Source organism: Ovis aries, chromosome 26, assembly GCF_016772045.2.
Source record: "Ovis aries strain OAR_USU_Benz2616 breed Rambouillet chromosome 26, ARS-UI_Ramb_v3.0, whole genome shotgun sequence".
NCBI lineage: Eukaryota > Metazoa > Chordata > Mammalia > Artiodactyla > Bovidae > Ovis > Ovis aries.
The window spans coordinates 4,347,999-4,375,585 of record NC_056079.1 but is presented as its reverse complement, the minus strand read 5'-3'; the positions used below and the strand labels follow the sequence as shown (position 1 = coordinate 4,375,585).

The window sequence follows — 27,587 nt, the reverse complement described above, 5'->3', positions numbered from 1 at the left end:
TCTGTCCTCAAGGATTTAGTGGCTTCAGTATTAGAGCTGATGGTGATTGAAAGTTCCTCTACCCCAAGTCTGCCTCAGTGCAGGAGGGAAGCATTGCTAATGACCTTTAAGAATGTCCCTTCTCCCACCGCTGGACTGAGCGTCTCCGGCTCACTGGTGTTGTACAAGCCAGGAGTGAGGCAGCCTTTCCCCTAAGTGAGGAGGGGATCTTAAACATCAGAGTTAATACAACCTGCGGTCTCCCCCACATGGATTCCTCCTGGATTCACCTTGCGACAACCTGGGGGAGTTTGACGAATATATTTCTTTTCTCCCACCCAAATCCAGCTTGCCACTCCTAAAATATGGATCCGAACAGATGGAGAGCCTTTCTCCATCTGGGTGCCTTCTCTCCTCCTTCAGGGGCTGAAGGGAGAGAAGAGGAAATGATATTTTTAAGAATTTTGTATACATCAGCCTCTGTGCTTATATTGTTGCTTTCTCCAAGTCTATTGGGTAAATAGCATTTTACATATTTTCTGAGAAGCAAACATATGCAAATTAAGTGGTTTTTTTCTTTCTTTTTTTGAAAAAGAGATCCCTTGCTCAGAAAGTCAGATACAGGATACAAAGCCAGTATTTTAACTCAAAGTCCACCCTGTTTGCTGTACTGTTCTCAGAGAACAGTCCTGGCATGCATGCATCATCTGGAGACCTGGTGGAAAGGTAATTCTTGGGCCCCATCCTGGTAGGCTGAATCAGAAACTCTGGGGCTGGGGGTCTTCACCCTGACAGGTCTTCCACTTCATTCCCATGCACGACGAACCCCGCAGTCTGCATCCTTTTATTCAGCTTCCCGCTAGTGAAAGGAGACAGGGTCTAATTCTCTCCTTTCCCAATGGATCATTTACAGCATGGTTCATCTCTAGACTTAGACTTACTTGACACTTCTTACTTTCCTACATCCTAATGCCACTCTTCTAAGTCATTAGCAAGAGGGGCAGTACTCCCCATGTGTGTATGTATATGTGTGTATATGTATATTAGTGTACACACACACACACATATACACATAACGGTATTATTTTATTAGAAAAACAGGGGAACGAGCTCAGCTTATTTATTTTAAGCCAGCCAATGAGAATAGTTTAAAAAATTAAAACTTACACGAATAAATAGTCACACAGGGTCACATAATCTTCTTTCAGTGCAAATGGTCTGTCCTGGAGGAGGCTCCCAGCAAGACTGTGTTCTGGTGTTTCTGGGAGGAGTGCTTTCTACATGCCTGGCTCAGTTTCTTCATAAACCAGCACAGAGGTACCGGGAGCGTGGAGACCAGCGTAGGGAAATGTAAGCTCCTTCGTGAGGGAGGGGCAGCGAGGAGGGTTTTAAATGTTGATATGGCAAAGCAAAACAGCAACAGCCTTGATAGTACCACATGGTCCTTAGTGAGATATGACCTCCTACAGATGACTTCATTTCTTAAAGCTTTGTTTCCTCATCATTGTGTGGGGAGGCGGGCAGTGATAATCTCATGATAGAAACAAGATTCAGCGTAAAGAGTTGTGCAAACAGTAAGTGATCATTTTACTCCATTCTTTCCCTTCGCCTGTCTCCCTCCCATCCTTCTTGCTCTCCTAAGATGGGCATTGCCTTTAGGGAAACCCGAATCATGTGATGCCATCCCCACCCCTCTGTGAAGGAGAGAGTTTCCCCAGTACCCTGGTCATCATCAGGTTTTGGTACATGCCATTAACAGAGTCAAAAGATGTCCCATTTAGCGATCACAGCAACGCACCGCACTCTCAGAGACATCCATCCACTCAACACATGTATTTCTGGCTAATTAGCATTCTCACGTGAGCAAAGCTTTTCATTTATAATTTTGTCTCAAGTACCCTATTCATATATTCTGTCCCCTTCTCAGGCATGGTTCACCTGAAGAAAAAACAAAAGAAAAACATTCTCCCTCTTCAGTTACAGCACTTTCCAGATGTCTGTGTTGTCCACTCTTCACCTGAGTCATTACACGAGGTTAGGGGTGTCTTTATTGATCCCAGTACGTCAGACCCTCTTTGCCTTTATTGATTCCTCTACTCAGCTCTCATCCCTGGTGCCACTGATGTTTCTCATGCTGCTCAGCCTGAGTCCCGAGGCCATGGAGAGCAGTATGCCTAGATGGAAAATGGAGGGAAAAAAATAAGCAAATTGCAAAAACTCAGTGCCCAAGTGCTCCTGGCCCCGCAGGCCAACACAGACATGTGGTCACAAAGCTGCCTGGTGTGAATTCCCTAGGGTAACTCACTCCCTTTAATCCCATTTGGTTAATAAGGCTCTAAATATCTGGCATTTGAGTGAGATATAAATCAAGGCTTTCACAGTCATTTAAAAATCACAAGGGGAAAAAGCCTCTAGGAACCTAAGAATAGGCTTCATCTATAGCCTGATTACCTGATAGATGCGAGAGTGTTCTGGTGGGGCTTTCAGAACCCAGGCAGGGAACGGCAGATGAGATAAGAGACCAAGGGACTGTGGCTTTCTCTGCAAAAACCCAACAAGAAAAGCTCAACACTAGGTGGCAGCAGCGCCCCACGATTGCATTCCAAACCAGCCCAGCCTGGAGCTCTTGGGGGGAAAATATCACAACATTAACACAGAGACAACCATATTGCAAAATCAGCCTATCTTATTTGACAGCCACCCCATACCCTCTTCATGCTTAGGACCAGAAATTCAGCATGGATCACTGCAGCTCTCTGATATGTGATCTGGCCAAATACCGTGGGTAAATTATAGCAGAAGTGGGTAAAGTTACTGGTTATGGGGATCACTGTTTCTCAAAAAATGGGAATTGGATAGATGTTTCCCACTCCAGAGAAAAAAAGATGGCATTTCAGACTTCAAGCAGAACCCAGGGGAGGTGGTGCTCAGCCTGAGGCCAGTCACAATAAGTGTGAGAGTGTTCAGTTACACAGGTGATGCTGAACGTTCCTAATAAAGTCAGAATCATCCTGAGTCCTAGACCAGGATGGTTAGAATTTGGAAACGGTTTTTAATGGCAGAAATCCTTCTTGGTGACACAAGTCATTAGGAAGAGCAGTGCAAAGACAAGACACCGTTTCTCAAGAAGTCAGCTCTTTAGCTCCCCAAAGAGATCTTTTTTTTTTTTTTTTCCCTGATGAGGAGCTTGAAATGAACTATTTGGAGCACCTAATGGGTCTTTAAAAAGTGTTTTTGTTCTCTTGCTGAGTTGTAGGTACCATCTGCGGTCTGATTTAAGATCTCAGAAGGGGTGACATGCCTGTTTCAGCCTGAAGAATTTGAATTCCACTGAATTCCCCCAAAACTGAGCCATTCAGTCTTCTGTTCCCCCCACCCCCACCTAGGGGTGACGGGCATAATAGGACTCAGGAAGTAGCAAACCCAAGTTATATCTGGGACTGCAGCTTTCAGAGAGGCAGACGTGCTGGTCCTCTTGAGATGCTCCTCTCTGTATGAGAGGGGAGCTCTGATGCAGGTCCAGGTGTTCCTGGTGCTGTGGGTAGACCCAGCCAACCACGCTTTGATCTAGCCCTTCCCTTCGTTTCCTGGATCACCATGGTGTTCTTACGGAGCAGGACAAGGGACCACTAAGAAAAGCAGACAGGGGTCTAAAGCATTATGAAATTGTCAACCTATTTAATCTTGACGAACTGATAAAATGCAGGTGGACTGAAGCTCATGACCCATTGCCAACAGTGGGCTCTTCACCAAATCACCCCGCAATGTGGGCTATGCAGCATTTAGCACCGCTGGTGTGCAGACCCTTCTGGGCACAGGTGTGGGGTTTCCATGTTCTGGTTCCTCCAATTCCTTAAAGGAATTATTTAGCCCATTTTGGTGGCGAATGGGGAATCCTTGAAAAGCCCCTTTGCAGAAGGACTAGCATTCACCGACGGCTTCTATTTTCTATGAACCTTCCCCTAAAATGCCTTGTCTTGTCCCTCCAGATTGCATGGACACACCTCCTCTCTGGGGAGCTGGGTGAAAACGGGTTCATTCTGTCAACCGCCTGGTTCCAGAGCTCTGCTCTCTGTCCGCTCGGTTCATCCCTTTGCAGATTCAGAAAAGAAGCTCTCCTTTCTCCGCAAGTCCTTACCCAACCCATTCCATTTCATATAGGGTTTCACCTGTAGGTGTGCCCACAGCGCTACCTCTCATCATCAGACCCCAGCATCAGTCCTCGACAAACACCCTTCCTCATTTTGACTTTACGCCCAACCTCGGTTTGTGCGTGGTTGACCTAAGTCAGGACATGAGAATAGCTCCTTGCCGTTTCGTCATCTTGCCAAACACGATCTCGAAATCAAATAAACCGAGGCTGATCTCCGCCCTTGGAGCTAGAGCCTCGGCGATTCTCTTTGCCACTGCGTTTCTTTCCCAAGTTACGCCGGGGGGCTTCTCCCCGGCCAGGCACGAAGAGAGACCGGCGGATGGCGGCCAGCCTCTGCCCTCGCAGGACCCCTCCAGGTCGCCGAGCTGCCCGCTGGCTTGGCCTCGCCCGGGTGGGGGGCGCGGGCGTCCCCCGCCCGACGCCCAACAAGTCTCCTTCCCCAGCCTGTGCGCGGCGGCGCGCGGGGACAGCGCGGGAGAGCGCGGCGCGGGGCGGCGCGGGGAGCCGGGCGCCCGGGGCCGGGCCGGGGCCGGGATGGCGCCGTCCCAGCTCCATCCCCTCTCGGTGGGAAGGGATGGTTGAGTCCAGCCGCCGCGGCAGCGGCTCCTTGTGCCGCGAGCAGCCTGTCTTCCGCGCTCCCCGCCTTCCCTCCCGAGCCTGCCTCTCCTCCCTCCCCCCGCGCCCCCTCCCTGCCTCCTGCCCCCCCTCCCGCGGCTCCCACTCGCTGGCTGCCTTTCCAGCTGCCTCCGCTCCGGGTCTCTCCGGCGGCGCGCGCTCCTCTCTCCGCCTCGCCCCCTCCCGCAGCCTCGCAGCCTCGGTGCCTTCCTGCCCGGCTGGGCGGGCTCTCGTCCCCGGCCCCGGCCCGGCAGCCCGGTGTCGGCGCTCGGAGCAGCTCAGCTCTGCCTGCAGTGGGTTCGGGACCCGATGCTATGAGAGCGAAGCGAGCCGGGCGCCCAGACCTGCGGGAAGCGTCGGATGCGCGGCCGGTCCGGAGACCGGGATCTCGCCCCAGCTCGCCTCGCCCTCGGGTGGTTCTCTGGCTCCGGCCGTAGCCCTGCTGTGCCTCGGAGGAGCCGGGCGCGTCCGAGAAGGGCCATCGCTGTCGTGCGCGTGTGGAATATCTGCAGACATGACTGCGTGGGGGAAATTCGAGTCGCTGCTTCTGGCGCTGCTGGCGCTGTGCGCGGGGTTCCTCACTGCAGCCCAAGGTAAGGCGGGCTCGCCGGCTGCCCGGGCGATGTGCGAACCCTCCGAGGCCCGGCTTGCGAGCCCGGGGTCGGTTCGGAGGCGGGTAGCGTGCCGAGGGGCCGGCCTCCGCCGGTGGCTCTCCACCGCGGACGCCCCGCGATCGCGATGCCGGCAGGCAGCTTGCATCGCCCTCTGCCCACCCTCATCTCCCGCGCCCCACCCCCGCCCTCCTTCCCCCTCACTCGGGCTGAAACGAAATGCCTCTTTTTCTCGGCACCCGCCGGGGGCTGTTGGGGAGAAAGGAGCCACCCCGAGTTGGTGAAGCTGCGTGGTGCCTGGCGGCGATGCCTCCTCCGAGATGCCGGAGCAGCGGGTACTGGTGGCCCGGGTGGTTTCGGGACTTTCTCCCCGGACCCAGAGCGCCTGGGAAAGTGGGCCGGGCCCAGGGAGCCCGGCAAGTTCTGGCTCTCTCGGGGTTTGGGTGCCACGGGCGGACCTGCCTGCCGCTGGGCCGCGCAGCACCACCCCCCCACGACCTCGGGGAGTGATGGGGAGCTCCTCGGCCAGGCCGCCCCCACCTGCCTCTCCCCGGACTTTGTTCCCTGCAAGTTGGAAGGAGCTGGCGAGGTGCGTGGAGAGAGCAGGGAGCCCGGGACCGGGTTCAGCCTCAGAGATGGTCGCCAGGTCACAGGGCTCTCCCGCCCTGCCACCCCCTGGTCAGGGGAAGGAGTGTCCCCGGGTCGCTCCTTGGCTTGGAGCTCGTGAACTTGGTGTTCTCCTTGAAGCGAGTTAGGGGATGTTTTCCCCGAACTAGCCTACAGGCTGAAACCCCGTGGCTGGCACCGGCTCCTGCACTTGTCTATTCTCTGGGAAAGAAAACAAGGTCCCTCTTGATTCAGAGGTGGGGGGGGTGTTGATTGTCACATTGCAAACTATCTGCCCCCATTTCCTCATTTTAGCCTCCTTGTATAACCCCCACATCAATCAACACGTATCGTCCCACTCCCGGAAACGTCTCAATTTTTCTTTCTTTTCCTTTGAAAAGGATGAAGTCAAATCATGTGGGTTTTTTTTTTTTTTTTTTTTTTTTGGTCGGCTGTTTGCTCTTTCCCCATATAAAAGTCCCCTTTCCTCTAGATTCTTCCATCTTCTTTTCCGCCCATTTTCTATTCCTTCAGCGTTCCAGATTCGGGGGTGATTGACAAGGCGAAGGAGGACCGTCTCTGGTTCCGCAGGGAACTCCAGATGGGCCCGGCCTGGGGAGAGACGGCAGATTAGCGTCCCCGCGCCGTGCCTCCCCTCCGCCCGCGTCCGGGGCTGCTTGAGAGCCCACCGCTGGCACCAGCTCCTCCGCGCAAGCACCGGGGTGTTTCAGAAGGGTGTCCGTGGAATGCGCCCCAGGGTCCCAGGGAGCGCAAACGCTCGGTTAGTTGCTGGAGTCAGGCTTGGTGGGGATTGGGGAGCTTCCCCAAGACACCGACCTGCCCCCTTGCCCGGCTGCGTGCAGCCGACCCACCTAGGGAGCGGCAGGTGGAGCCTCCAGGGAGGACGGCGGGCCGAGCCGGGCGAGCTGCGGCCTCCGGGCGCGCTGGGCTGGCTGGGGACGAGCGCGAAGCAAGCAGAGTCGAGGGCAAACAGGGCTGTCCCTGGAAGGTGTGCACCTTCCATGGGCCCAGGGTCGGGGCAGGACCCGGCTTTGCCCACTAAGCCCCTGCGCGAAGTGGAAACACCTGCTACGCAACTCTGCACAACTTCCCGCCCCTCACCCCCGCGGTCCGAGCGCAGCGGGGCCTCGCCAGGCAGCTCAGCCTCCTAGCGCACTCTCGCTTCCCCGCGGTTCCGCGCGCTCCGTGCGCCCTTCCCCCGCAATTAGCAGGGGTTGGTGCGCCGAGACGCCGGCCGCCCTGCCCCGGCTGCTTAATAATCCGCACACGTGTGCGCCGGGCGGATGCCGCCCCCGCGCGGGTGGGCCGAGCTGCTGGGCTCCGGCGCGGGCGCGGGCGCGGGCCGGGCTGCTCCGGCGGATCCCGGTCCCGCCGGCTCGGGGCGCGAAGTCCTGGGCGCCCTGGAGGGGCCGCCGCAGGGAGCACAGCGCCTCTTGTGTCCTGGGGGTCCCAAGTCCCGCCCGTAGAAGCCAAGAAGTGGAATACAGGGTCCCAGGCCCCTGGCCTGCGCGGTGCGAGTGTGATTGCGCGTGGAGGGGCCTGGCGGCCGCTCTCACTGCGCTACTGCCTGATGGAGGCAGCAGTGGGTGCGCGCGGCTCCCCGTCGCCCCCGCGGGGACCGGGGCCGCGACCCCTCTGCGCCGCCGGGTCGAGTGGAAGCGCCAGCGGTGGCGTGGGAGCGCGATGCGGGCGGGAGGCTGTGACGCCAGCGCTGGCGCGGCCCTGTGTGCCCGGGTGGCTGGGGCTGGGGCGCAGTCCCCTCGGAGAGGGCGCCCGGGGGGCCCAGGTCGGACCTCTGCCGGGGGCGCCCGGGCCCCGGAGCGCAGGAGGGCTTCCCCGGAGGAGTCGCCAGGGATGCGGGGGCCGCGCCGCGCGCGCCCAGGGGGCTGCTCCCGCGGCGGCGAAGGCGGGCGGGCAGTTCTGATGTGTGGGGCGGGATTCGTGACCTGTTTGCGAGTCGTGAGAGGCTGGAGGCGGCCTCTTTAGAACGCTGTACTTTCTGTACCGCGGTCAACGGCTGTAGCTGATTGTGGAGGCTGAAGGGACCGGGAATCCCCTGTGATATTCTTTTTCCTTTGGATTATTAACGCGATTGTGAGGGTTGGGTCTCATGTGTGCATACCTCCTTAATAGCCCCGCAATTGCAGGGACCCCAGGAAAGAGAAGAAAGCTTGAAAACCTCTCCCATTTTCATCTAGTAAGTAGGTGGAATAATTCATTCCGTGAACGCAGATTGCGCTCTTTATCGGGGCTGATCTACGGGCTGTTTGGAGAAAGTTTGCTTCTCAGTTGTGTCGTGCCAGTTTGTGCAGCAAGGAGAATGCAGCTATTTGCAGGCATTATTCAGAAAGGTCCTAAAAAGAGGTACATGTAGTAGTAGCTCTATGGGTCTCACCGGAGGAAGCCTGGGAGAGAAAGGTGATGTTTCTCAAAATCTGTGATTCTGAAATTCACGGACACTCCCTGCAAAGATTTAATCGATCCTTGCCAAATTTCCACAAAAACCTCTACAAGAAGAGGAAGGGAGAGAGAGAGGGAGGGAAAGAGAGAGACAGACAGACAGACAGACAAGGTTTCCCAGACCTTCCTACTTCTATGAGTTGCCTCTATCATCACCAGGATAGATGCTAAGACCTTTCATTTGCTGGCTGAGAGCCTCATGGCTAGGCAACTGCAGGGATGTGTCTCTATGCACTGTCTCCTGGGGAATACAGGAAATCCTGTGAAGAAACTTCTAGGGACAAACCCTGATCCATCACACTCTAAAAAGGCAGGCCATCTAAGGGGAAGTTAGTATTTCTACATCCATGATTTGCTTAGCAAATCACATTTATTTTTTATTGAGTTGTCAAGGGGAATTTTTTTTTTTCTTTTCCAATTTATAACTCTTCAGCCCCTAGCTGTAGTGCTTCTGGAGGACCTATATAATTCTTCTCTGAGGATTTTAAGTCCTTAAAAAGGTAAGCAAAAGGGAAGCATTCTTCCTAAATGACACATTTTATAAACTTGAATTGGTAGGACAGTGAGGTCTCATTAAACAAGTTCCAAAGAGCAGTAGCAGGTAGTAACCGATGGTAGAATTCCCTCAGGTGTCAGAATCTGCACTAACACAGAGGCCAGGGGTCATTGTTTTGATTCTGGCTTTCAGCTGGCCAGTCCTGCTTGACCGGCAGAGTGCCAGGAATGCAGTGGAAGTTCCTACAGGCACAAACAGCTCCTCCTGGGGGCAATGCTTCCTCAGTCTCCAGTTGACTGTCTGAAGCAAGTACCGATAGGGCTTTGAAAATGTCGAGAAAATGGTTCTGCTTCCTTTAAGAAATAGATAAACAAAGGCTCGGGTGTCCAGTTAGCACTCATTGCAGACGAAACAGCAAATCCGGTGTAGACAGTTCTAAGCTGTCAAAATACAAATAGCATATTAAATACTCTGTGCTCTACTGAATTCTGAATGGGCCCCTGGCAAGTTTTCTGCTGAGCTCATAGTGAACATAAGCCTCCAGAACTTGCATATATGTAACTTACACTGCACATTCCCTTTAGCCTTTTATGTCTCTGGTGAGGTTCATCTCTCTCTAGAATTAAGAAGTTGCTTCAGTGCTTCTTGCAGAGTAGATGACAAAGCTATATTGTCTTTTAGTTTTATTTGTTTAGCTAACACATCAGAAGAAGACATCTGAGTTAAAAGGATAGGTACTCGGCAGCCTATAGCATTTACATCCATGGGGTGCCTGGGCCGCTGTGCCACTGGACTAGGAAGCTGGGTTTCTGGACCAGTGGTGGTAACTGATAGAATCAAACCAGTCCCATTGTGTGGTCAGGCAACTCTGGAAACCAGAAAAAGCCAATGTTTGAAACAAGAAATTTGGCTTGGATTTGCCATCTGGGGCACAGAAAAAAACTTTGTCCTGAAAGAAATCAACCCCTGAGCCTGCCTTCAGTTTGCACAGCCACTGGGCTTAGGTAACAACCTATGAATATGAAAATCAGATAATCGTATTTAGGTATTTGCCTAAGTGCAAGGAAATAAGTCTCTTCTACAGTGATGTTAAGATGACCTTAAATGTTCTTTGACAAAATTAATCTATCTATATGTAGGGTGGAATTTAGACCCTAGTACTCAAGTGGATAAATACCAGAATTAAAATCCCCATTATAGAAAAAGAGAATAAGAGAAAATTGTTTCACTGAACTGGTTAAAACTGACTACTTGTGACAGCTTTATGGAAATAATATACAGTGTATACTCTCCCACCCCCCCCCCCACATCAACCTCTTTGAAACACATTTTTTCTTTTCGTTTTTTTTTTTTTTTTAACATTTTTGAATTTAGCCGCAATTTCCTTAAACCATTTCTACCATGCCCTAGTTTGGGGGAAAGAAAGCGCCCTCAGCTCTGTAGGGAGGCTGCAGGTTTGTCTTTAGTCTTGGACACCTTTGTTCCAAACGGAGGAGAGGAGATGTCACCCAGCCCATTGAACTAAACCTCTTTCTGCATATGTGGGAAGCGTTCTACTTAGGAATAACACTTCAACAATTAACTTGAGTTAGAATCACCGTTACTTTGACCCACTCTGTGTATCTCTTGCCACATGTGTCTCTTGCTGAAACTTCTTTGATGAATAAAAAAGAAACATACAGGCATGGACAAGTATTAAAAATAACTACTTTATCTTTAATGCTTCTCATGCATTTTGCAATTTATTGGTTGAAATCCTCCTGCTTTATCCTGAACTAGTTTTAGCTTTGGGAAAGCTATAAAAGGGATATTTCACTGTTGTCATTCTCTCCAAATATAAGTAGAATAAAAGAGATGCTTCCATCTTAATACTTCTAATCTTAACATGATTTTGTCCCCATTGTCTGTAAAGCCAGAAGTGATGAATAATGCTTTGTGATTTAAAAATTATCCTTGTTACTACCATGAGGTCAAGGGAAACAGAGGCATGAAAAAATCAGGCTGGTATTACTTCCCAGGTTTTCACCAGTGAGTCACTTTTAGGATATTGCTACAACCTGAGACTTAAGTGGCATAAAACTTAGCTTGATTCTAAGCACCTTTATTCAGTTATTTTTGGGGTTGTATTTGTTTTTGGAGGCCCTGAACCTTGGTAAGATCCAAGAAAGCTCATATAACATGTTGATATTGTAAATGCAAATCCAAGGTAATGGATCTATGATCTGGGATTTATCATCATAATGGATAATAATGGAATTATCCAGATAACTTTAAGCCATGTGGATCTCAAAGGAAGCAGAGCAGCTTTTGAGGACATCAAGCATCTCTCCAGTGTATGTTTCGGGTACTAAACAGGTTCCCATTGTTATTGAAGATGTTGGCATTGTGGTCTTGATGTTGAGTTTTTGAATAATCTTTTGCAAAGTGTGTGTGCACACTGATCACTTGAGCTCTTTAAATGCAAGTTTCAAGGCTTCTCCCCTCAAGTGATTCTCAGAAGTAGTTCTGAGTGGTGTCAGAGATCTGTCTGTCTGTGCATCTATCTATCTATATATCTATCTCAACTTTCCTTTCAGTTAGAGGCCTCAAAACCTAATAACCTCTTCACGGAGTATTCATAGGCTAATTAGCCCACCATGATTTAATATTGAAACTACATAATATGCTACATAATGAAACTGTGCAATTATTTCAGAAGATTTCTTCTTTATCTTTAGTGTCTCCATTATCAGAGTTCATCATTCTATGCTGTTTAATCCTTTTTTTTTTTTTTAAATGATTTTACAACTAAGCTGAGATTCAAGCTCCTTGTCTGTAGTGTTTATATTATGGGATGACTTCAAGGGATTATTGTAGTCTTTCATATAAAAACACTGTAAGAATAAATTATTTTCCATTTTCTCCTTTTACTCTTTAGTATACTCTGATAAGGTTAGTGTTGTAGAAGAAGGAGCTAAGTGTTAGATTAAAATTGGAATTATTCAGGAAGTATTCTCTAATGAATTAAAAACCTTTGAAATTAATTGCAAATTCTAAGCGGTTCTTTTCCAGATGCCTGGTGAATCTCTATGCCTTTCTTCGCAGAAACTTACATATGTTTCCTCTTGTTGTTAATAGAAAATGCCTTTATTAATCTTTTAAAAGTGAATAATTGTCAACGTGGAGTTTATATCATGCAGAATATGGGGTGGGCTCACTATTCCTGTTCCTATAAAATTCTGCACCCTTGACCTGCTTCTGGTTTTTAAAACCCCAGAACACTCTGAGTGAATTTTCACTTCCTTTTTCTATCAGTAAATAGAAAATCAACATTAGAGACCTTTGACTTTTATGCAGATGGATAATCTTCAGAGATACAGAAAGTTAAACACAGCTCCTTCTGAGGAATATGGGTTCTCCTGGGCTTAAGAATATTCACTTTTCTTTCAAAGAATGAACCACAGACTGTGTTCAAAGGCTGTCAACAGCTTCTGTCTCCCGTTTCAGACTTTTTGTGTGTGGTTAGGAAAGTGATGTACTTTGATGTGTAATACAGCTGTGGATAGTTAAGACTTGCAGGGTGTGATTGACACTTCATACATAATAGAGGCGGAACCCTGACAACATAAGAAGGGTCACATTTTTACAAGAAATTAACAAAATGGAGCAGATACTTCCCTTCCTGCACTGGAAATGTAAATTTTCCCAGCATCAATCTTGCCTTTCTTGTTCTGTCTCATTCTTGTTCTCCTTTCTTTACAAAATATGATTATTGCGAACAACTTAAATCCAGTCATTAGAGTTTTCCTTTGTTTATGGCTCTAGAAATAAGGTTGCAGGGCATCTGCAGACTGCCTGCTCAATATACATGCATTGTTTTGTATGGAAAAAATATGACATTTTCAAAATGTAAATCCTTGTACTTTAAAAAAATGTGTAGATCGTATCAAGGGAAAGTCAAGAGAGAAAAATCATCTCAGTATTAGGTAGAATTATGTTTGTTTATTATGTTTATTATAATTACGTCTATTTATATATGTAAGCATCAGGGAGGAGCGGCTATCATTGGAGGGAAACGTATGGGTGTGCTGTTAGTCACTTCAGTCATGCCTAACTCTGCAACCCCATGAACTCCTTCCCAGGAGCCCGCCAGACTCCTCTGTCCTTGGGATGCTCCAGGCAAGAATGCTGGAGTGGGTTTCTATGTCCTCCTCCAGGGGATCTTCCCAACCCAGGGATTGAACCCACAGCTCTTACATCTCCTGCATTGGCAGGTGGGTTCTTTACCGTTCGCAGCCCTGGGAAGCCCAGGTGGATGTATGTTTCCGGTCAGTTACTATACTTAGCAGTGAAGTCCTGGGGCCAGAGGAGAGACTCGGGATGTCTAGACTGTCAGGAGGACTATGGTCATCCTTCCGCTCACTTGAAGAGTTAGGGCAGGCGCCCACTCGAATCAGTCTGTTCAGTATCACTGGAGTTGACAAGCACCTGGCGTTTACCTACACTCTTGAACAAAGAAGACTTTCAATGAGTGATGCCCCTCATGAAGCTTACGCTCTTCAAAACAAAATGAAAACTGAAGCGACTTGACTTTGATGAGTGATTACACAAACTGTGTCAGAGATATTGAGGGTCATGCAGATGTGGGGAGGTGTTCCTGTGAGAGCTGGGCTCTTGATACCGCCTTGCACGGAATGGAGGAGAGGGAACAGGGACAGAAAGAGCGAGAAAGGTGCATGAGAACTGGCCTGAGGACAGGCAGCAGGGTGCCGAGGACAGGGTGAAGATAAACCCATGTGTCCCGAGGCTTCCTGGACTCCTTCTCCGAAATTCTTCCATGGGTCCTGAGAGCCAAACGAGGCGTGTACACTGCTGCTCTGGGACTGTTTCCTGAAATACGAAGATGCATGTCTTTTTCAGGCCTTGCTCTTCTTTTCCTCACATGCCCAGTGGGTCAGACCTTACCTGACTTGGGCTGGGAATCTTACAGCCATCAAACTATCCTCCTGCTCCCGTGAAACATTCACAGTTTCATCCGTGGATAACCACTGTTCTCCCTTACCTGATTCTGTTGTGTGTGTGTGTGTGAGTCAAACTAATGTGTCAAAACTGTTCTGTGAAAAGACTTGTAGGGGACAGATGACCTGTGCAAGGTATCAGTCACAATTTTTTTCAGGTGAGTTTGAGTAAACTCTGGGAGTAAGTGATGGACAGGGAGGCCTGGCATGCTGCAGTCCACGAGGTTGCAGAGTCCGACATGACTGAGCGACTGAAATGAACTGGCGCATGATTTATTTATTCACATATCTAAGCTAGAACATGTCAGAATAATTAGCTTTGAAATCCTATACTCAGGTTATTACTTTGCCAAGCTTATTCAATTCATCCATGTTTCTTCCTCATAATTGTTTTTCTTTGTATACAAAGTAAGGTATCTGGGGTGTTTGTAATTTTTTCCTCTTTCAGTGATAATAATTTAATGATATAAGAGCGTGTTTAGATATGTCAACCTACAATTGTCATTTTTATCTTCATGGCTATTTTCTCTGTGCTTTTTAATTTGAAAGAATTTTATAAGAGGATTACAGAACAAAAAGGAAGTAATCAGTCTCTTTCTTTAACCACTGCAATTACCCAATTACCTTCCCATTCTTCTCTAGCAGCAACAATGCATGTAGATGCGATAAGGCATCCAGGTGTTCAGAAAGAGGTCTTCTGACCCAAAAGCACCAAAACTGTAGCCACGCCAAACTGGTAGGTATGATTTATGCTGCTAAGTTGCTTCAGTCGTGTCCGACTCTGTGCGACCCCATAGACGGCAGCCCACCAGGCTCCCCCTTCCCTGGGATTCTGCAGGCAAGAACACTGGAGTGGGTTGCAATTTCCTTCTCCAATGCATGAAAGTGAAAAGTGAAAGTGAAGTTGCTCAGTCGTGTCTGACTCTTAGCAGCCCCATGGACTGTAGCCCACCAGGCTCCTCCGTCCATGGGATTTTCCAGGCAAGAGTACTGGAGTGGGGTGCCATTGCCTTCTCTGCGTATGATTTATAGCTCCTAGCAAATATGTTTTCCTTTCAGTTTTATGATGGATGGACAATAAGCAACCTTTTTAAAAAAATTTATTTATTCCACTTGGAGGCTAATTACTTTACAATATTGTAGTGGTTTTTGCCATACATTGACATGAATAAGCAACCTTTTAAAAAAGAGTAGATATAAAACTGTGAAGTGTTATGACAATGTGAAGTGATGGTGGGTTTTCTTTTGTATGTAAAACCAAAAATCTGTGAGAAGGGAAAAAGTTTCATAAATGAGAGATCTTGTGTCATTTATTGAAGCCTTAAAATCAGGAAAAATGTATTTGGGCCACATTTTTATGCCTTTTAGTGAGAGTTCATTCTTTGTCCCAGTTTAGGAAAGACTGAGGTCAAAGTTGAAGACGTTCGTAGCAAGAGCACGTCATGCAGTCCTCAGGCCCACACCTTTATCCACCCTGCAGTTCTGCACACTGCAGGGAGCAGTTAAGAGCCAGAAAGCTGTGTCATGAAGGACAGCTGGAGGGGCATCTTCCTTCTCAACACTATCAGCTAGCCATTGCTCTTTAGCATTACTACCACAGACTCAGCAGCTTGAACAGCACACAGGGTTACGGTTTCCGTGGGTTGGGGTCTGTGCACAGTTTAGCTGGGTCACATGCCCTCTTGCACATTCTGACAAGACTGAATCAAGGCATTGCCCGGGTACTGTAGTCTACTGTGAAGTTCAGCTGGGGAAGGACCCAGTCCTGAGACAACTCAGGCGGCTGGCAGAATTCTGTTACTTGGGATTGTAGGACTGAGAGCTTGATTTTACCACTAGCCATTGGCCAGACTATATTCTCAGTTCCTTGAGCGGCCATCCATGGCTCCTTCCCACCTGGGGCTTCCCAGCATGGCTCAAAGCCAGGCAAGGAGAGAGAGCCCAGCAAGTAGGGTGCCATGGTGTTATACATTATTGGGTGATCATGGGCACACAGACATATGCACCACATCACTGTTACATGATTCCATGGGTTAGAAATGAGACCTGGGTCCTGCCCACCTCAAGGGGCCGAGAACTGTACAACATAAGCACCAGAAGGCAGGGATTGTGGAGACACCCTGAGAGTCTCCCCACCATGGTGTCTAGAAATATGCCAGCATAGAAAGAGCAACATGCAGTCAATAAGGAAGTGGCCCAGGACTTGATTAAAAATGAGCAACAAATACAAATATTTTACAGAAAGAACAAGCATAAATAATAAATGTAGGAAGAAGATCCCTACACTTACTGTTGATCAGTTCTCTTCCCCAATGCATTTGTAACACTATAACTGATATGTCACATGTTAGCAAATGCAGAGAGAAATCATTTCCTTACATTTTGGTTCAATATCTAGAAAAATTCAGGGAGCAGATACCTTGGCTCTACCAATCACAATTCTAAATTATCAGATATTTCACCCCAGAAATGTGATACATCCTAAAGCAATAGATGCATATTCATTTTAGCCTTCTCATAGTAAAAAATTAGAACTTAAACATCCATCATCTTAAAATACCTAAATAAATTGCTGCATAGCACACTGTTGCCTTTATGAAAGTGGGTCCATGATAAAAGTTTCAGTTGCAAATTCAAAATAATATGCATTCTATCCCCATTTTCATGTAAAGGAAAAGTCGAGTTGCTTCTATACACATGTAAAAATATTTGAACAGGTGCACACATTTTAGCATTGACATTTAAGTGTCCTTTGACTTTTTTTTGGTAACTGTGTCAAACTTCTCTCAATAAAATAAGAGTTCTTGAATTTAAAAAAAAAAAAACCTGGGAAAAAAACAAGTAGCTTTTATCAGATCACGCTGATGAGCAGAGATAGATTATATGATTTTTGAACTTGAAGTGACCTTCAGGTTCATAAATTCACTCACTTTTCCTTGTGTCCAGAGGACTTGTATCTTGCAAAATTCACAGCAAAAACTCAGTCAGAACTCAGCCTAGGCACATGTTCTTCCAATAGGAGCCCACATGCCTCTTGCTGACCTTACTTTCCATCTCAGCCCAGAGGATGTCTAACTGGCCATCTGCACCCACTTACCTCCCTGTCGCCTGGTGAGAACAGTGACAGCACTGAGTGTAATCTCCTGACATGATCATCTGGGAACACAGGGTGGCTAGGAATATTCTGCTGCTGCTGCTAAGTCGCTTCAGTCGTGTCTGACTCTGTGCGACCCCATAGACGGCAGCCCACCAGGCTCCCCGTCCCTGGGATTCTCCAGGCAAGAACACTGGAGTGGGTTGCCATTTCCTTCTCCAATGCATGAAAGTGAAAAGGGAAAGTGAAGTCACTGAGTCGTGTCCAACCCTTAGCGACCCCATGGATTGCAGCCTACCAGGCTCCCCCAGCCCTGGGATTCTCCAGGCAAGAGTACTGGAGTGGGGTGCCATTGCCTTCTCCGAGGAATATTCTAGGCTTAAATTAAAAACCTGCTATCATCCTGGCAGCTAGAGAAGCACATTCAAGTTTCATACTTGTGAGATGGTTCAGAACCACTGGGGGCGCTGTAGAACCCTTCAGTTCAGTTCAGTCGCTCAGTCGCGTCCTACTCTTTGCGATCCCATGAATCGCAGCACGCCAGGCCTCCCTGTCCATCACCAACTCCCGGAGTTCACTCAGACTCACGTCCATCGAGTCAGTGATGCCATCCAGCCATCTCATCCTCTGTCGTCCCCTTCTCTTCCTGCCCCCAATCCCTCCCAGCATCAGAGTCTTTTCCAATGAGTCAACTCTTCACATGAGGTGGCCAAAGTACTGGAGTTTCAGCTTTAGCATCATTCCTTCCAAAGAAATCCCAGGGCTGATCTCCTTCAGAATGGACTGGGTGGATCTCCTTGCAGTCCAAGGGACTCTCAAGAGTCTTCTCCAACACCACAGTTCAAAAGCATCAATTCTTCGGCGCTCAGCCTTCTTCACAGTCCAACTCTCACATCCATACATGACCACTGGAAAAACCATAGCCTTGACTAGACGGACCTTAGTTGGCAAAGTAATGTCTCTGCTTTTGAATATGCTGTCTAGGTTGATCATAACTTTCCTTCCAAGGAGTAGAACCCTTAGTAGGATGGAAATATGTTAAAAGATTTTGCTGCTTTGTTAAATGCTTGACTGCTGATATTTTTTTAGGTCAATAAAAACAATGCTGCAATGTTACCTAGCTTGTGCCTCCTTCGTGTTAATAGCTAATATATTTTCTATCAATGACCACTTGAAGGACATCTTTGTCATTGCAGGGTATTTAATTCTGAAGAACTTAACACTTGAAATTCTGCCCTGTGAAATGTTTTACTTGTTGGGACTGCTCCAATTAGTATAGTGAGACAGTTACCTTTTTGCATTTCTTAGTGATCAAAAGCACTTGAATTATGAAATCACTCCATAAAAGTGAGAACCAGTTTATTTTTTTCAATTGACCATGAATTTCAGAGAATGGAGATACTTTCCTAAAGTTTTTGTGTCCTCAGCGACATTTTGGAGAGGATACATGGAAATGCTGTGTTTTATGTGTCTGACAGCATCCTCCAGGCTGCAAAACAGTCAAGTTCAGTTTCCGTATCTGCCTCCAGTACTGTGTGCCTTAAAGGACATAAAACTCTATCATACACTGTTTCCTCATTTTCCCAAAATAATATTGAAGTGAAAGTCATTCAGCCGTGTCCGACTGATTGTGACCCCATGGACTATACAGTCTGTGGAAATCTCCAGGCCAGAACACTGGAGTGGGTAGCCTGTCCCTTCTCCAGAAGATCTTCCTGACCCAGGAATCAAACTAGGGTGTCCTGCATTGCAGGCAGATTCTTTACCAACTGAGCTATCAGGGTAGTACAAAAGAATATTAACTGGACTCAATATTCCATGATTTTCATAAATGAGCACAGGTAAAAAGGCTTAGAAAGGTGCCTGGCAGTTACTTATGTTAAGTAAATGTTACAACAGTTTTATTGTAACAACTAAAATATTAGACTTTTAATTCTAGTTATGGCCACAGAAGTAACATTGGGGAAAGACTGGTTTTTCTGGAGAGAAATTATTTGTAGTGGAGATTAATAATTTAATAATTGTATTCGGATGGAAATGAGTGTCTTGTTTTTTTTATAAGAATCATCCTGGTACTAATTTCTTTAGTTCTTTGGGATGTTCAAAGTACTTTTACATTCCCTACTTCATTGACAGATTTAAGAAAAAAAGTATAAATTTCTAAGTGAGGTCAAGTGATAACTGGATCCGTGTCGTGGTTTGGCCTCATGCATTACATTTATGCTGCTGCTGCTGCTGCTGCTAAGTCGCTTCAGTCGTGTCCGACTCTGTGCGACCCCATAGACGACGCCCACCTGGCTCCCCCGTCCCTGAGATTCTCCAGGCAAGAACACTGGAGTGGGTTGCCATTTCCTTCTCCAATGCACAAAAGTGAAAAGTGAAAGTGAATTCGCTCAGTCATGTCCGACTCTCACCGACCCCATGGACTGCAGCCCACCAGGCTCCTCTGTCCATGGGGTTTTCCAGGCGAGAGTACTGGAGCGGATGCCATCGCCTTCTCCGTGCATTTGTGTTAAATAGCATTAAATGCTCAGTACAGTCACTCTGATGAGATGTGTTTTATGGTAATTTATGATCAGGAAGCCTTGAGCATATAGTGACTGTTAGAGACGCAGTGAAAGAGAAGAGTAGAAAACTTTCCCAAGCAGGGTTGTCTGAAGGGTCATGGGCTATGAGGCTTCTTTACACCATGCCATTCTTTTGTGTTCTGAAAGAGTTTATGCATTTTTCTAACTGCTTAGCTTTTTTCTCCCCCCAGGTAAAGTATCTGAGGCTCATTTTACAGAGAACATTTGAAATGCTCTGCCTTGCCAAGTGAGGCTTGTGCAGAGCCAGGCAGAAGAGGTCTTTGCCAGGCGGTGTCATGAACCTTGCCTTTTTGGACATGAAAAGCTGTCAGTGAAATCGGACACTCTGGGTGATTAGGGTCTGTAAGAGGGTTAGGGCCGTATTGACTGACTTAGACTTGAAACCCCTCTTTAGAGATGGAGCCAGGCCATCAGTAGCGCCAGGATGGCCAGGCTGCCCTGGCCTTTCCCTGTGGTCCAGACCTCCCAGTTCAGAGTCTCATCACTCAAGTACAGTTGACCATCAGATTGAAAGTCTGCTCAGACCTCCTATTCCAGCTCTAGGTCTGAATACTGGGGTTGGATGTTCAAAGGCAGTCTGTCAACAAAAATAATCAATAAGCAATCAATAATAAGAGTGAAAGTAGAAGTCCCTCAGTCGTGTCCAACTCTTTGCGACCTCATGGACTATATGTAGCCCGCCAGGCTCCTCTGTCCATGGGATTCTCCAGGCCAGAATACTGGAGTGGGTTGCCATGCCCTCCTCCAGGGATCTTCTCAAGCCAGGGTTTGAACCCAGGTCTCCTGCATTGCAGGCAGATTCTTTACTGTCTGAGCCATCAGGGAAGCAAGAATAGAAAAGAGTTTTATTGGAGTCAAACTGAGAACTATAGCTTAGAAGTCAACTTCCCAGAGGACTCTGAGAAACTGCCCTGAAGAAGCAGGGTCTTCAGCACAATTTCATGTCTTGTCAGAACAAAGACCATGAAACTAGTTGAGGATACATTCCTTCAAGATTTCACACACAAAAAAGACAAGAATGAACACAGCAAGTCAGTGTGGCCTTGGCGCCTGGAATAGAGTCTTATCATCAAAGGAGTCTCAGCATTGGTGTCCCAGAAAGGGAGGCATTTAATCTTTATTTTTAACTTCGACACTCTTTGCTTTTGGTCAGTGTGACCATTTCTTTAATAATTAAAGCAGGTGTACAATGTATAGCTGATGGGCCACAAACAGACTGTCCTAGTTAGCATGAAATTCAAAGTAGCTCATCTTAAGCCAGGGTGACTTCCCCAGACCCCGACATCTGAGCACTTCCCTTGTGAAGCCGCACGTGTGCAAACCCCAGTTAGTGCGACACAGACACGTCCTGCATGGTGGTCTGTCCAGGGTCACGTGATCAGACTTTCAGAGCTGGCTGCCCAGGACCCTCGTGGCCATCAGCCAAACACAAACCCTTCAAAGTCAGGTGAGCCTACTCAGTCTTCCCAGGGAAATTCTCTCTCTCTCCAGGGCAGCTACCTGCAGTCAGCACTGCCAACTCAGCCACTTAGCAGGGCCTGCAGAAGAGGAGGGGGACCTTGGAGCTGGGGAGTCGGTGAGCGTGGGAACAGCTGGCGGATTAGCTCCTGGGTGGTGCTCAGCTCGGCCCGCAGGCCAGCCCTACTCCTGCAGCCAGGCTCCTGCCTCAGGGCCCCCGCGTCCATGCCCGCTGCATCTTCTCCAGTGAAAGCTGACCCGGCAGCGAGAGAATCTGCGGTTCTGTCACGTAGTTTACAGTCAGACCCTCATTAAGCGTGACCCCAGACCCAGGTCTGGCCTTCACACGGGACGGTAGCTTTTTGAGGATGTCTGCCAGCAGAGTGAGCTCAGTGAGATCCACCGGACATGGTCTTAAGTGAGGTTCTTGCTGTCTGGGGGTGGGGGGGGTCTTCTGTGGAGCTCTGGGGATTTCAGCATTCATGCCACTTTAATGGGCCAGAAAAGGGAAGTCATTGTTCCCCAGTGTGTAGGAGACCAAGGTTACGTGTTCTCTGCTCACACACACCGGTCTCCTCTTGCTTGACATCCTCTGGGCCTGGCCACAGGAATAGCTGCTAAGTGAGCTTATGCTGTGATGTTGTGGTGAAGCTTCTTGCCTTGTTTCAGAGTGGAAGTCTAAGTACCCATTTGACTTTTACAGAGTAACTCATGTTCCGTTTGGCTATTCCTGAAGGAGCTTCCCAGGTGGCTCCATGGGTAAAGAATCCGCCAGCAAGTCAGGAGATGTGGGTTTGATTCCTGGGTCAGGAAGATCCCCTGGACAGCAGGGCATGGCCACCTGCTCCAGTCTTCTGGCCTGGAAAGTCCCTGGTGGGCTCCGGTCTGTAAGATCCCAAAAAGTCAGACACGACTGAAGTGAGTGAGCACACACGCACGAAGGAGCTGTGTCATCAATTAGCTTTTTTAGAGACAGAAGCAGTTAACAAAAGTATACAACTAATGATCAACATTATATAGAAAGATTACGAACCAGCGGTGATGAACCCATAGTCCATCTAGAGAAGAGCACCAACGTGAGTGTTGGTGGGAAAGTTCGTATGAAAACGAGCACTTCACAGGCACTCAGCATGCCCAGTTCTGGTGCATTCGGGACACGTCTGGCAGGCTTTGATACCTGCAGCAAAGACAGCAGTAGAAGCCCCGATGCCACCGCTTCAGAAAACACTTGACTCCCCTCTGGGTTTTCTTTGCTGATCGCTGATGAGCGATGCATCTCGGCATTTCTTTAACACTGTTGCACTAAAGTGGCACTTACTTTAATAAATATTTGATAAAGAAGGAGGCCCGTGGAAGGAGTAGATGTGTAATATACCTACCACATCCAGTTTGTTTCTAAAATGACACATTTCCAACAAGTCTGTGCTGGGCTGGGCATGGAGGTGGGGTTAGTCAACAGATAGTTCTGAGGCAAAATACCACCTTAGCTTGTGCAGGATGGAGGCAGCCAGTCATAAATCAATGCCAACACAGGATGCATTCATTTTAAAGCTATTTTTGTTTGAAGTACAGTTGACTTACAGTGTTGTGTTAATTTCTGCTGTGAAATTTGCAAGGCAAACTGATTCAGTTTTATATATTTGTGTGTGTATATATATATATAATTTTTAAAATATTCCTTTCCATTATGGCTTATCATAAGATAATGAATACAGTATTCTGTGTAAAGCTATTTTTAGATTATTGGATACTTTTGGACAAGGTAAAAATATCAGTTCAAAGAAATTTATACATATTGAACTTCATATAGGCAAAGCTAAAAACAATATGCCATACTAGAGGGGCATCATAAAATCAGTCTCTATATTTTTGATAAAATGACATTCAAGAACAAATTGCTGTTTTCATTTTGTTAAGATGCCTTCAGTAATTTAGTGAAGTAGATAAGTAGAATACTTATTTTAAGACACTTGAAAGTATCAGTAAGACAAAAACTAACTGACTTTTGAAGTTGTTACCCCATATATGCATACATAGATTGCTAGAGAAAAAACATGATTTGCAATAGCCGCATAATAATTATAACCCAATTATTGACCTTTATTTCTAGAATGCCATTACCTGCAGATGAACAGAAGCTCCATTCCAATCCAGAAAGGGCTACCTGTCCACTGTACAAGGCTTCTTTTTTTCAATCAGATTTTCTCATAGTAAATAAAACTGGTTCATTTGGAGGTAGCAACCTAGGAAACAGTATTGATCCTTCCTGCTCAGCTTATCCCACACCCTTCTGGGCTGTAGTAGCCGTGTCCATCCTCTTTCTTCCCTTATTGTTACTGGCAATAGTGTGTACGCAGTGGTAACTATCCCAGTTGTTGTGGCCTTTGCTCTCCCAACACTCGGGTGTGGTCTGTGCGCACAGGACTTCAGGGGGGCCCTGAGGAGCTCATGGTGGGCAGATGACAAGTGATGCCTTCAGACCGATGCCTGTTTTCTTCAGAGGCTGTGTCTGTACCTGGCGCCTGCAGGATGGGGTCTCTGGTCCACGACCTCTTACATTCTAGCTTGGGGACCTCTTGGGCTTCAGTTTCTTCATCCAAAAAACATGTAGCCTGGTCCTTTTCCTTTCTTCCCTGACATACTTGACTTCTATTCCAAGTATAGTAATAATCAGCTAATCAATACATAATTAGAGGGCAAGAGCAGGGCCTACTACATTCAATAAGACCACTTGCTGCCAGGAGTTAGAAGGAATTCAAGGTGTGTGTATGTGTGTGCGTTTAATTTTCACTTTTCCTTTCTTATGTCTAATGCATTGACCTGGGTCATCTGTGGTTTCCTCAAATGACATAGAGCAGATATTTCCTTTAATTAGTATAAGATGAAATTAATTATTCTCTGAGCCTATTTCTCCTGGTATTTTCAGAACCCCTTTGAAAAATAGGAGTCACCTTGGTGTATTAAAAGCACCAGATCCTTGGTATCATTTTAATGCACTGGAAACACCAGGCCCACTGCTTATCTTTATCACGTGGATCTCACCATTCTGGGAAGAAACTGTTTATTGCAGCTTTGGGGTAGAAGCTTCCTTTCCCAGATTTATCACCAAATGTGAATGCCTTCCAGTAGAGCTGAAGGAAAACACATCCATTTTCCCAAAGTGTTTGCCCTTTGTCATTTTCGGAGTGAAATCTATTAATACTGTCTAATAACTTTCTCTTTTTCTAACCCGTGTATCAGCATTAATGATCAGCTATTATTTATGTGGGTGCTTCTGTAGTTGCAAACTTCTTATAATACTTAATAGCTTACAGTATCTCCTGAAGACAGCTCAGTACTGTCCTTGATTACCTCCTATTTTGTGACAAAGCATCTGAGGCTGCTCCCAGTCACACGAGAAAGACCGCAGATGTTTCACCTCCAATCTTTGTCCTAACTGTAGGTCTCAGTCTAATCATTGTTTCTCCTTCCCGTCCAACAGCGCCATCCTGCTACCATATAAAGAGTGAAAGAAAATCTATGTTGCCATTTGTGATACTATGAAACTCTAAAATATTGACCAGGGTGTGTTCCGGAAGAATCATACATAGCAGATTGCCTTTCTAGTGAGTTTTCTTGAAATCATTTTCATGTGGTGATCCTTGTCCTTCAGCACCTAATCATGAAGATCCTGTATTTGTAAGATTCTGCTGAAGTTTTGTCAGACATTTTAAATGTGTCCAGAATCCAGATATGCAGATTGGCAATAATCAAGGGACCCCTTTTTGTACTCAGCCACATATTAATTGCTGATCACTGAGGCTCCGCTCTGGGAAATAAAACCCTGTCCAGACAGGACAATCTGGAATTTCTCCTGGCAGCATATTACTTTATTTTAAATCACTTTCCTTTTGAAAATCTGCTTTCTCTGTTATTTTTGGAAGCAGGCAGACTTTGGAGGAAAGGGTTTTCAGCTGGGTTGATTGTGTTGGATTTCTTTTATGGAAGGAGCAATTATGGGGCAGGTACATGTTATTCTTGGGTAGGGTGGACTTAATAGAATTTGAAGATCTGTGGAGATACAAAGTTCGACTTTGTCAACCTTAAGGTTTTTCCTTATTGAAGCATAGTTGATTTACAATGCTATATTAGCTTCAGGTGTACAGGGTGGGTTCAATATTTTTATAGATGATGGTCCATTTAAAGTTATTATAAAATATTGGCCACAGTCCGTGGGCAGCATACCCCGGAGCGTGTTGATTCTACGCTTGGTCGTCTGTGCCCCTGGTGCTCTCCCCCTGCCCCCCTGTCCACGCTGCCCAACCCTTCTGGCACCACGGCGCTGCTCTCTGTACCTGTGAGTCTGTTTCTATCTTGTCACATCCACTCATTTTGTAGATTCCACATGGAAGCGAAAGTACACAGTATTTGTCTTTGTCTAACTTATTTCACTAACCATAATATCCTCTAGGTCCATCCACATTGTTGCAAATGGCAAAATTTCATTCTTTTTACAGCTGAGTGATATTCCATTGTATGTATGTACCAAACTGTCTTTATTGATTCATTGGTTGATGGACATATGTATTGCTTCCATATCTTGGCTCTTGTAAATAATGCTGCATTATTTACAAGGGAACACTGGGATCCATAGATCTTTTTAACATTAGTGGTTTGAATTTTTCCTATATATGCAGGAATGGAACTGCTGGATTTTATGGTATGGGACTCTATTTTTAGTTCTTTTGAGGGACCCTCATACAGGTTTCCATAGTGCTTGCATTAATTCCTCTAAGGAAAAAGAAACAGAAGCACAAATAAACAAATGGGACATAATTAAATTTAAAAGCCTGCGCACAGTATAGGGAACCATCTGCAAAATAAAAAGATAATCTACCAAATGGGAGAAAATATTTGCAAATGGTATGCTAGATAAGTGATTACTATTTAAAATATATAAACAGCTCATAAAACTCAATATTAAAAAAAAAACACAAATGACCTGGATTGAAAAATGAGCAAAGGACATATATATGCATTTTCCAAAGAAAATGGAGAGATGGGCAGTAGGCACAGAAAAGATGTTCAACATCGCTACTCATCAGAAATCAAAACTACAATGAGGTATCACCTCGCATCTGCCAGGACAGATAATTATCAAAAAGACAGCACATCGCAAGTGTCACTCTTATGTCTGATCACAGAGACTGTTTTCTCACTACACTGGGCAGCAGTAAACTCTGCAGCGTTTAGTGGAAGTCAACAATGTTTCTATGTTTTTAAGTTGGTTTGTAAAGTTACATATATCATTTAAGTGCTAAAGGAGTTCTGGAGACCACACTGGGAAAGGCAGTGCTTCAGTACAAGCAGATCTTATTTTCAGTGCAAGTAACTTTCACTTATATTATTGACATTGATGCAAATATTTATTCAATTAACTTTATTGAACACCCCCTGCAAGACAAGTCCTGTGCTAGTTGCCATGGATCCCAGGTAAATGAAATGAAATCCTTGCTCTAAAGCATTGTACATTCCAATAAAGATGATTTTCCTCAATAATGTGATCAGGTTACTTAAAAAAAAAACAACAAAAGACACTACAAAATTATGCCACAACGTATTGGATCTTCAAAAAAGGATCCATGCCTCTCAATATACTATTACATTTAATGAGCATAATACAGTCTGAGTTTCTATTGATTGACCAAGAATTTTGAATCATTTAGATTTTATGTGCTGTTTTTCCTACTCTGTGATATCCTTAAAAGGATGAAACTTATGAAATAATAGAATCAAATTCCACAGAAAGTCTAATGCTTTTGGAGGGAGGGGGGTTCAGGATGGGGAACACGTGTATACCTGTGGCGGATTCACGTTGATGTATGGCAAAACCAATACAATATTGTAAAGTAATTAACCTCCAATTAAATAAATTTATATTAAAAATTGATATAGTATTAGTTTACGATATTGTTAATTTCATGTATGTAGCAGTGTGATTCCGTTATACATATATATCTATTCTTTAGCAGATTCTTTTTCCTTAAAAGTTATTAGAAAATGCTACACAAAAGGTCCTTATTGTCTGTTTTATATATACTACTGTGTATATGTTAATACCAAATTAACATAGCAAATTATTTTCAATTCGTAAAAAATGACAGCTGAAACACACAATATTTATAAAACTATTCTCCCAAAATAGGTGTCAGTACTTTCACTCATCCAATGCAGACACTCATGTGAGTTCACTTTGTTTCAGACATTAGGAAGAAAAATTCAGGAGGGAAAGTGATTAAGAAGACAACATAAAACTCCTGAATTCCTAGTGCCTATAATTTAGACTTTGTAAATCTTAACGTTTTTTATTGAGGTACAGTTGGTTTAAATATTATATTAGTTTCAGGTGTACAGCATAATGATACTTTTTGGCCCATTTAAAGTTTTTATAAATATTGACTATATTCCTTTCCCTGGGCAGTCTATCCTTGTAACTTTCAACTTGTTTATCATCGCCAGAAAATGTGGTT

At 46.1% G+C, this 27,587-nt stretch overlaps 1 protein-coding gene across 1 annotated transcript in view; it reads left to right on the top strand.

Moving 5' to 3' along the window:
• The first annotated feature begins 3,227 nt into the window (after positions 1-3,227).
• Positions 3,228-27,587, top strand: part of CSMD1 (CUB and Sushi multiple domains 1) — a 2,070,567-nt gene continuing 2,046,207 nt past the window's right edge. Inside the window, exon 1 of the mRNA XM_042241416.1 lies at positions 3,228-5,340. Within this exon, the coding sequence (XP_042097350.1) occupies positions 4,452-5,340 (889 nt within the window). The 5' untranslated portion in view covers positions 3,228-4,451. The remainder of the gene's footprint in view (positions 5,341-27,587) is intronic.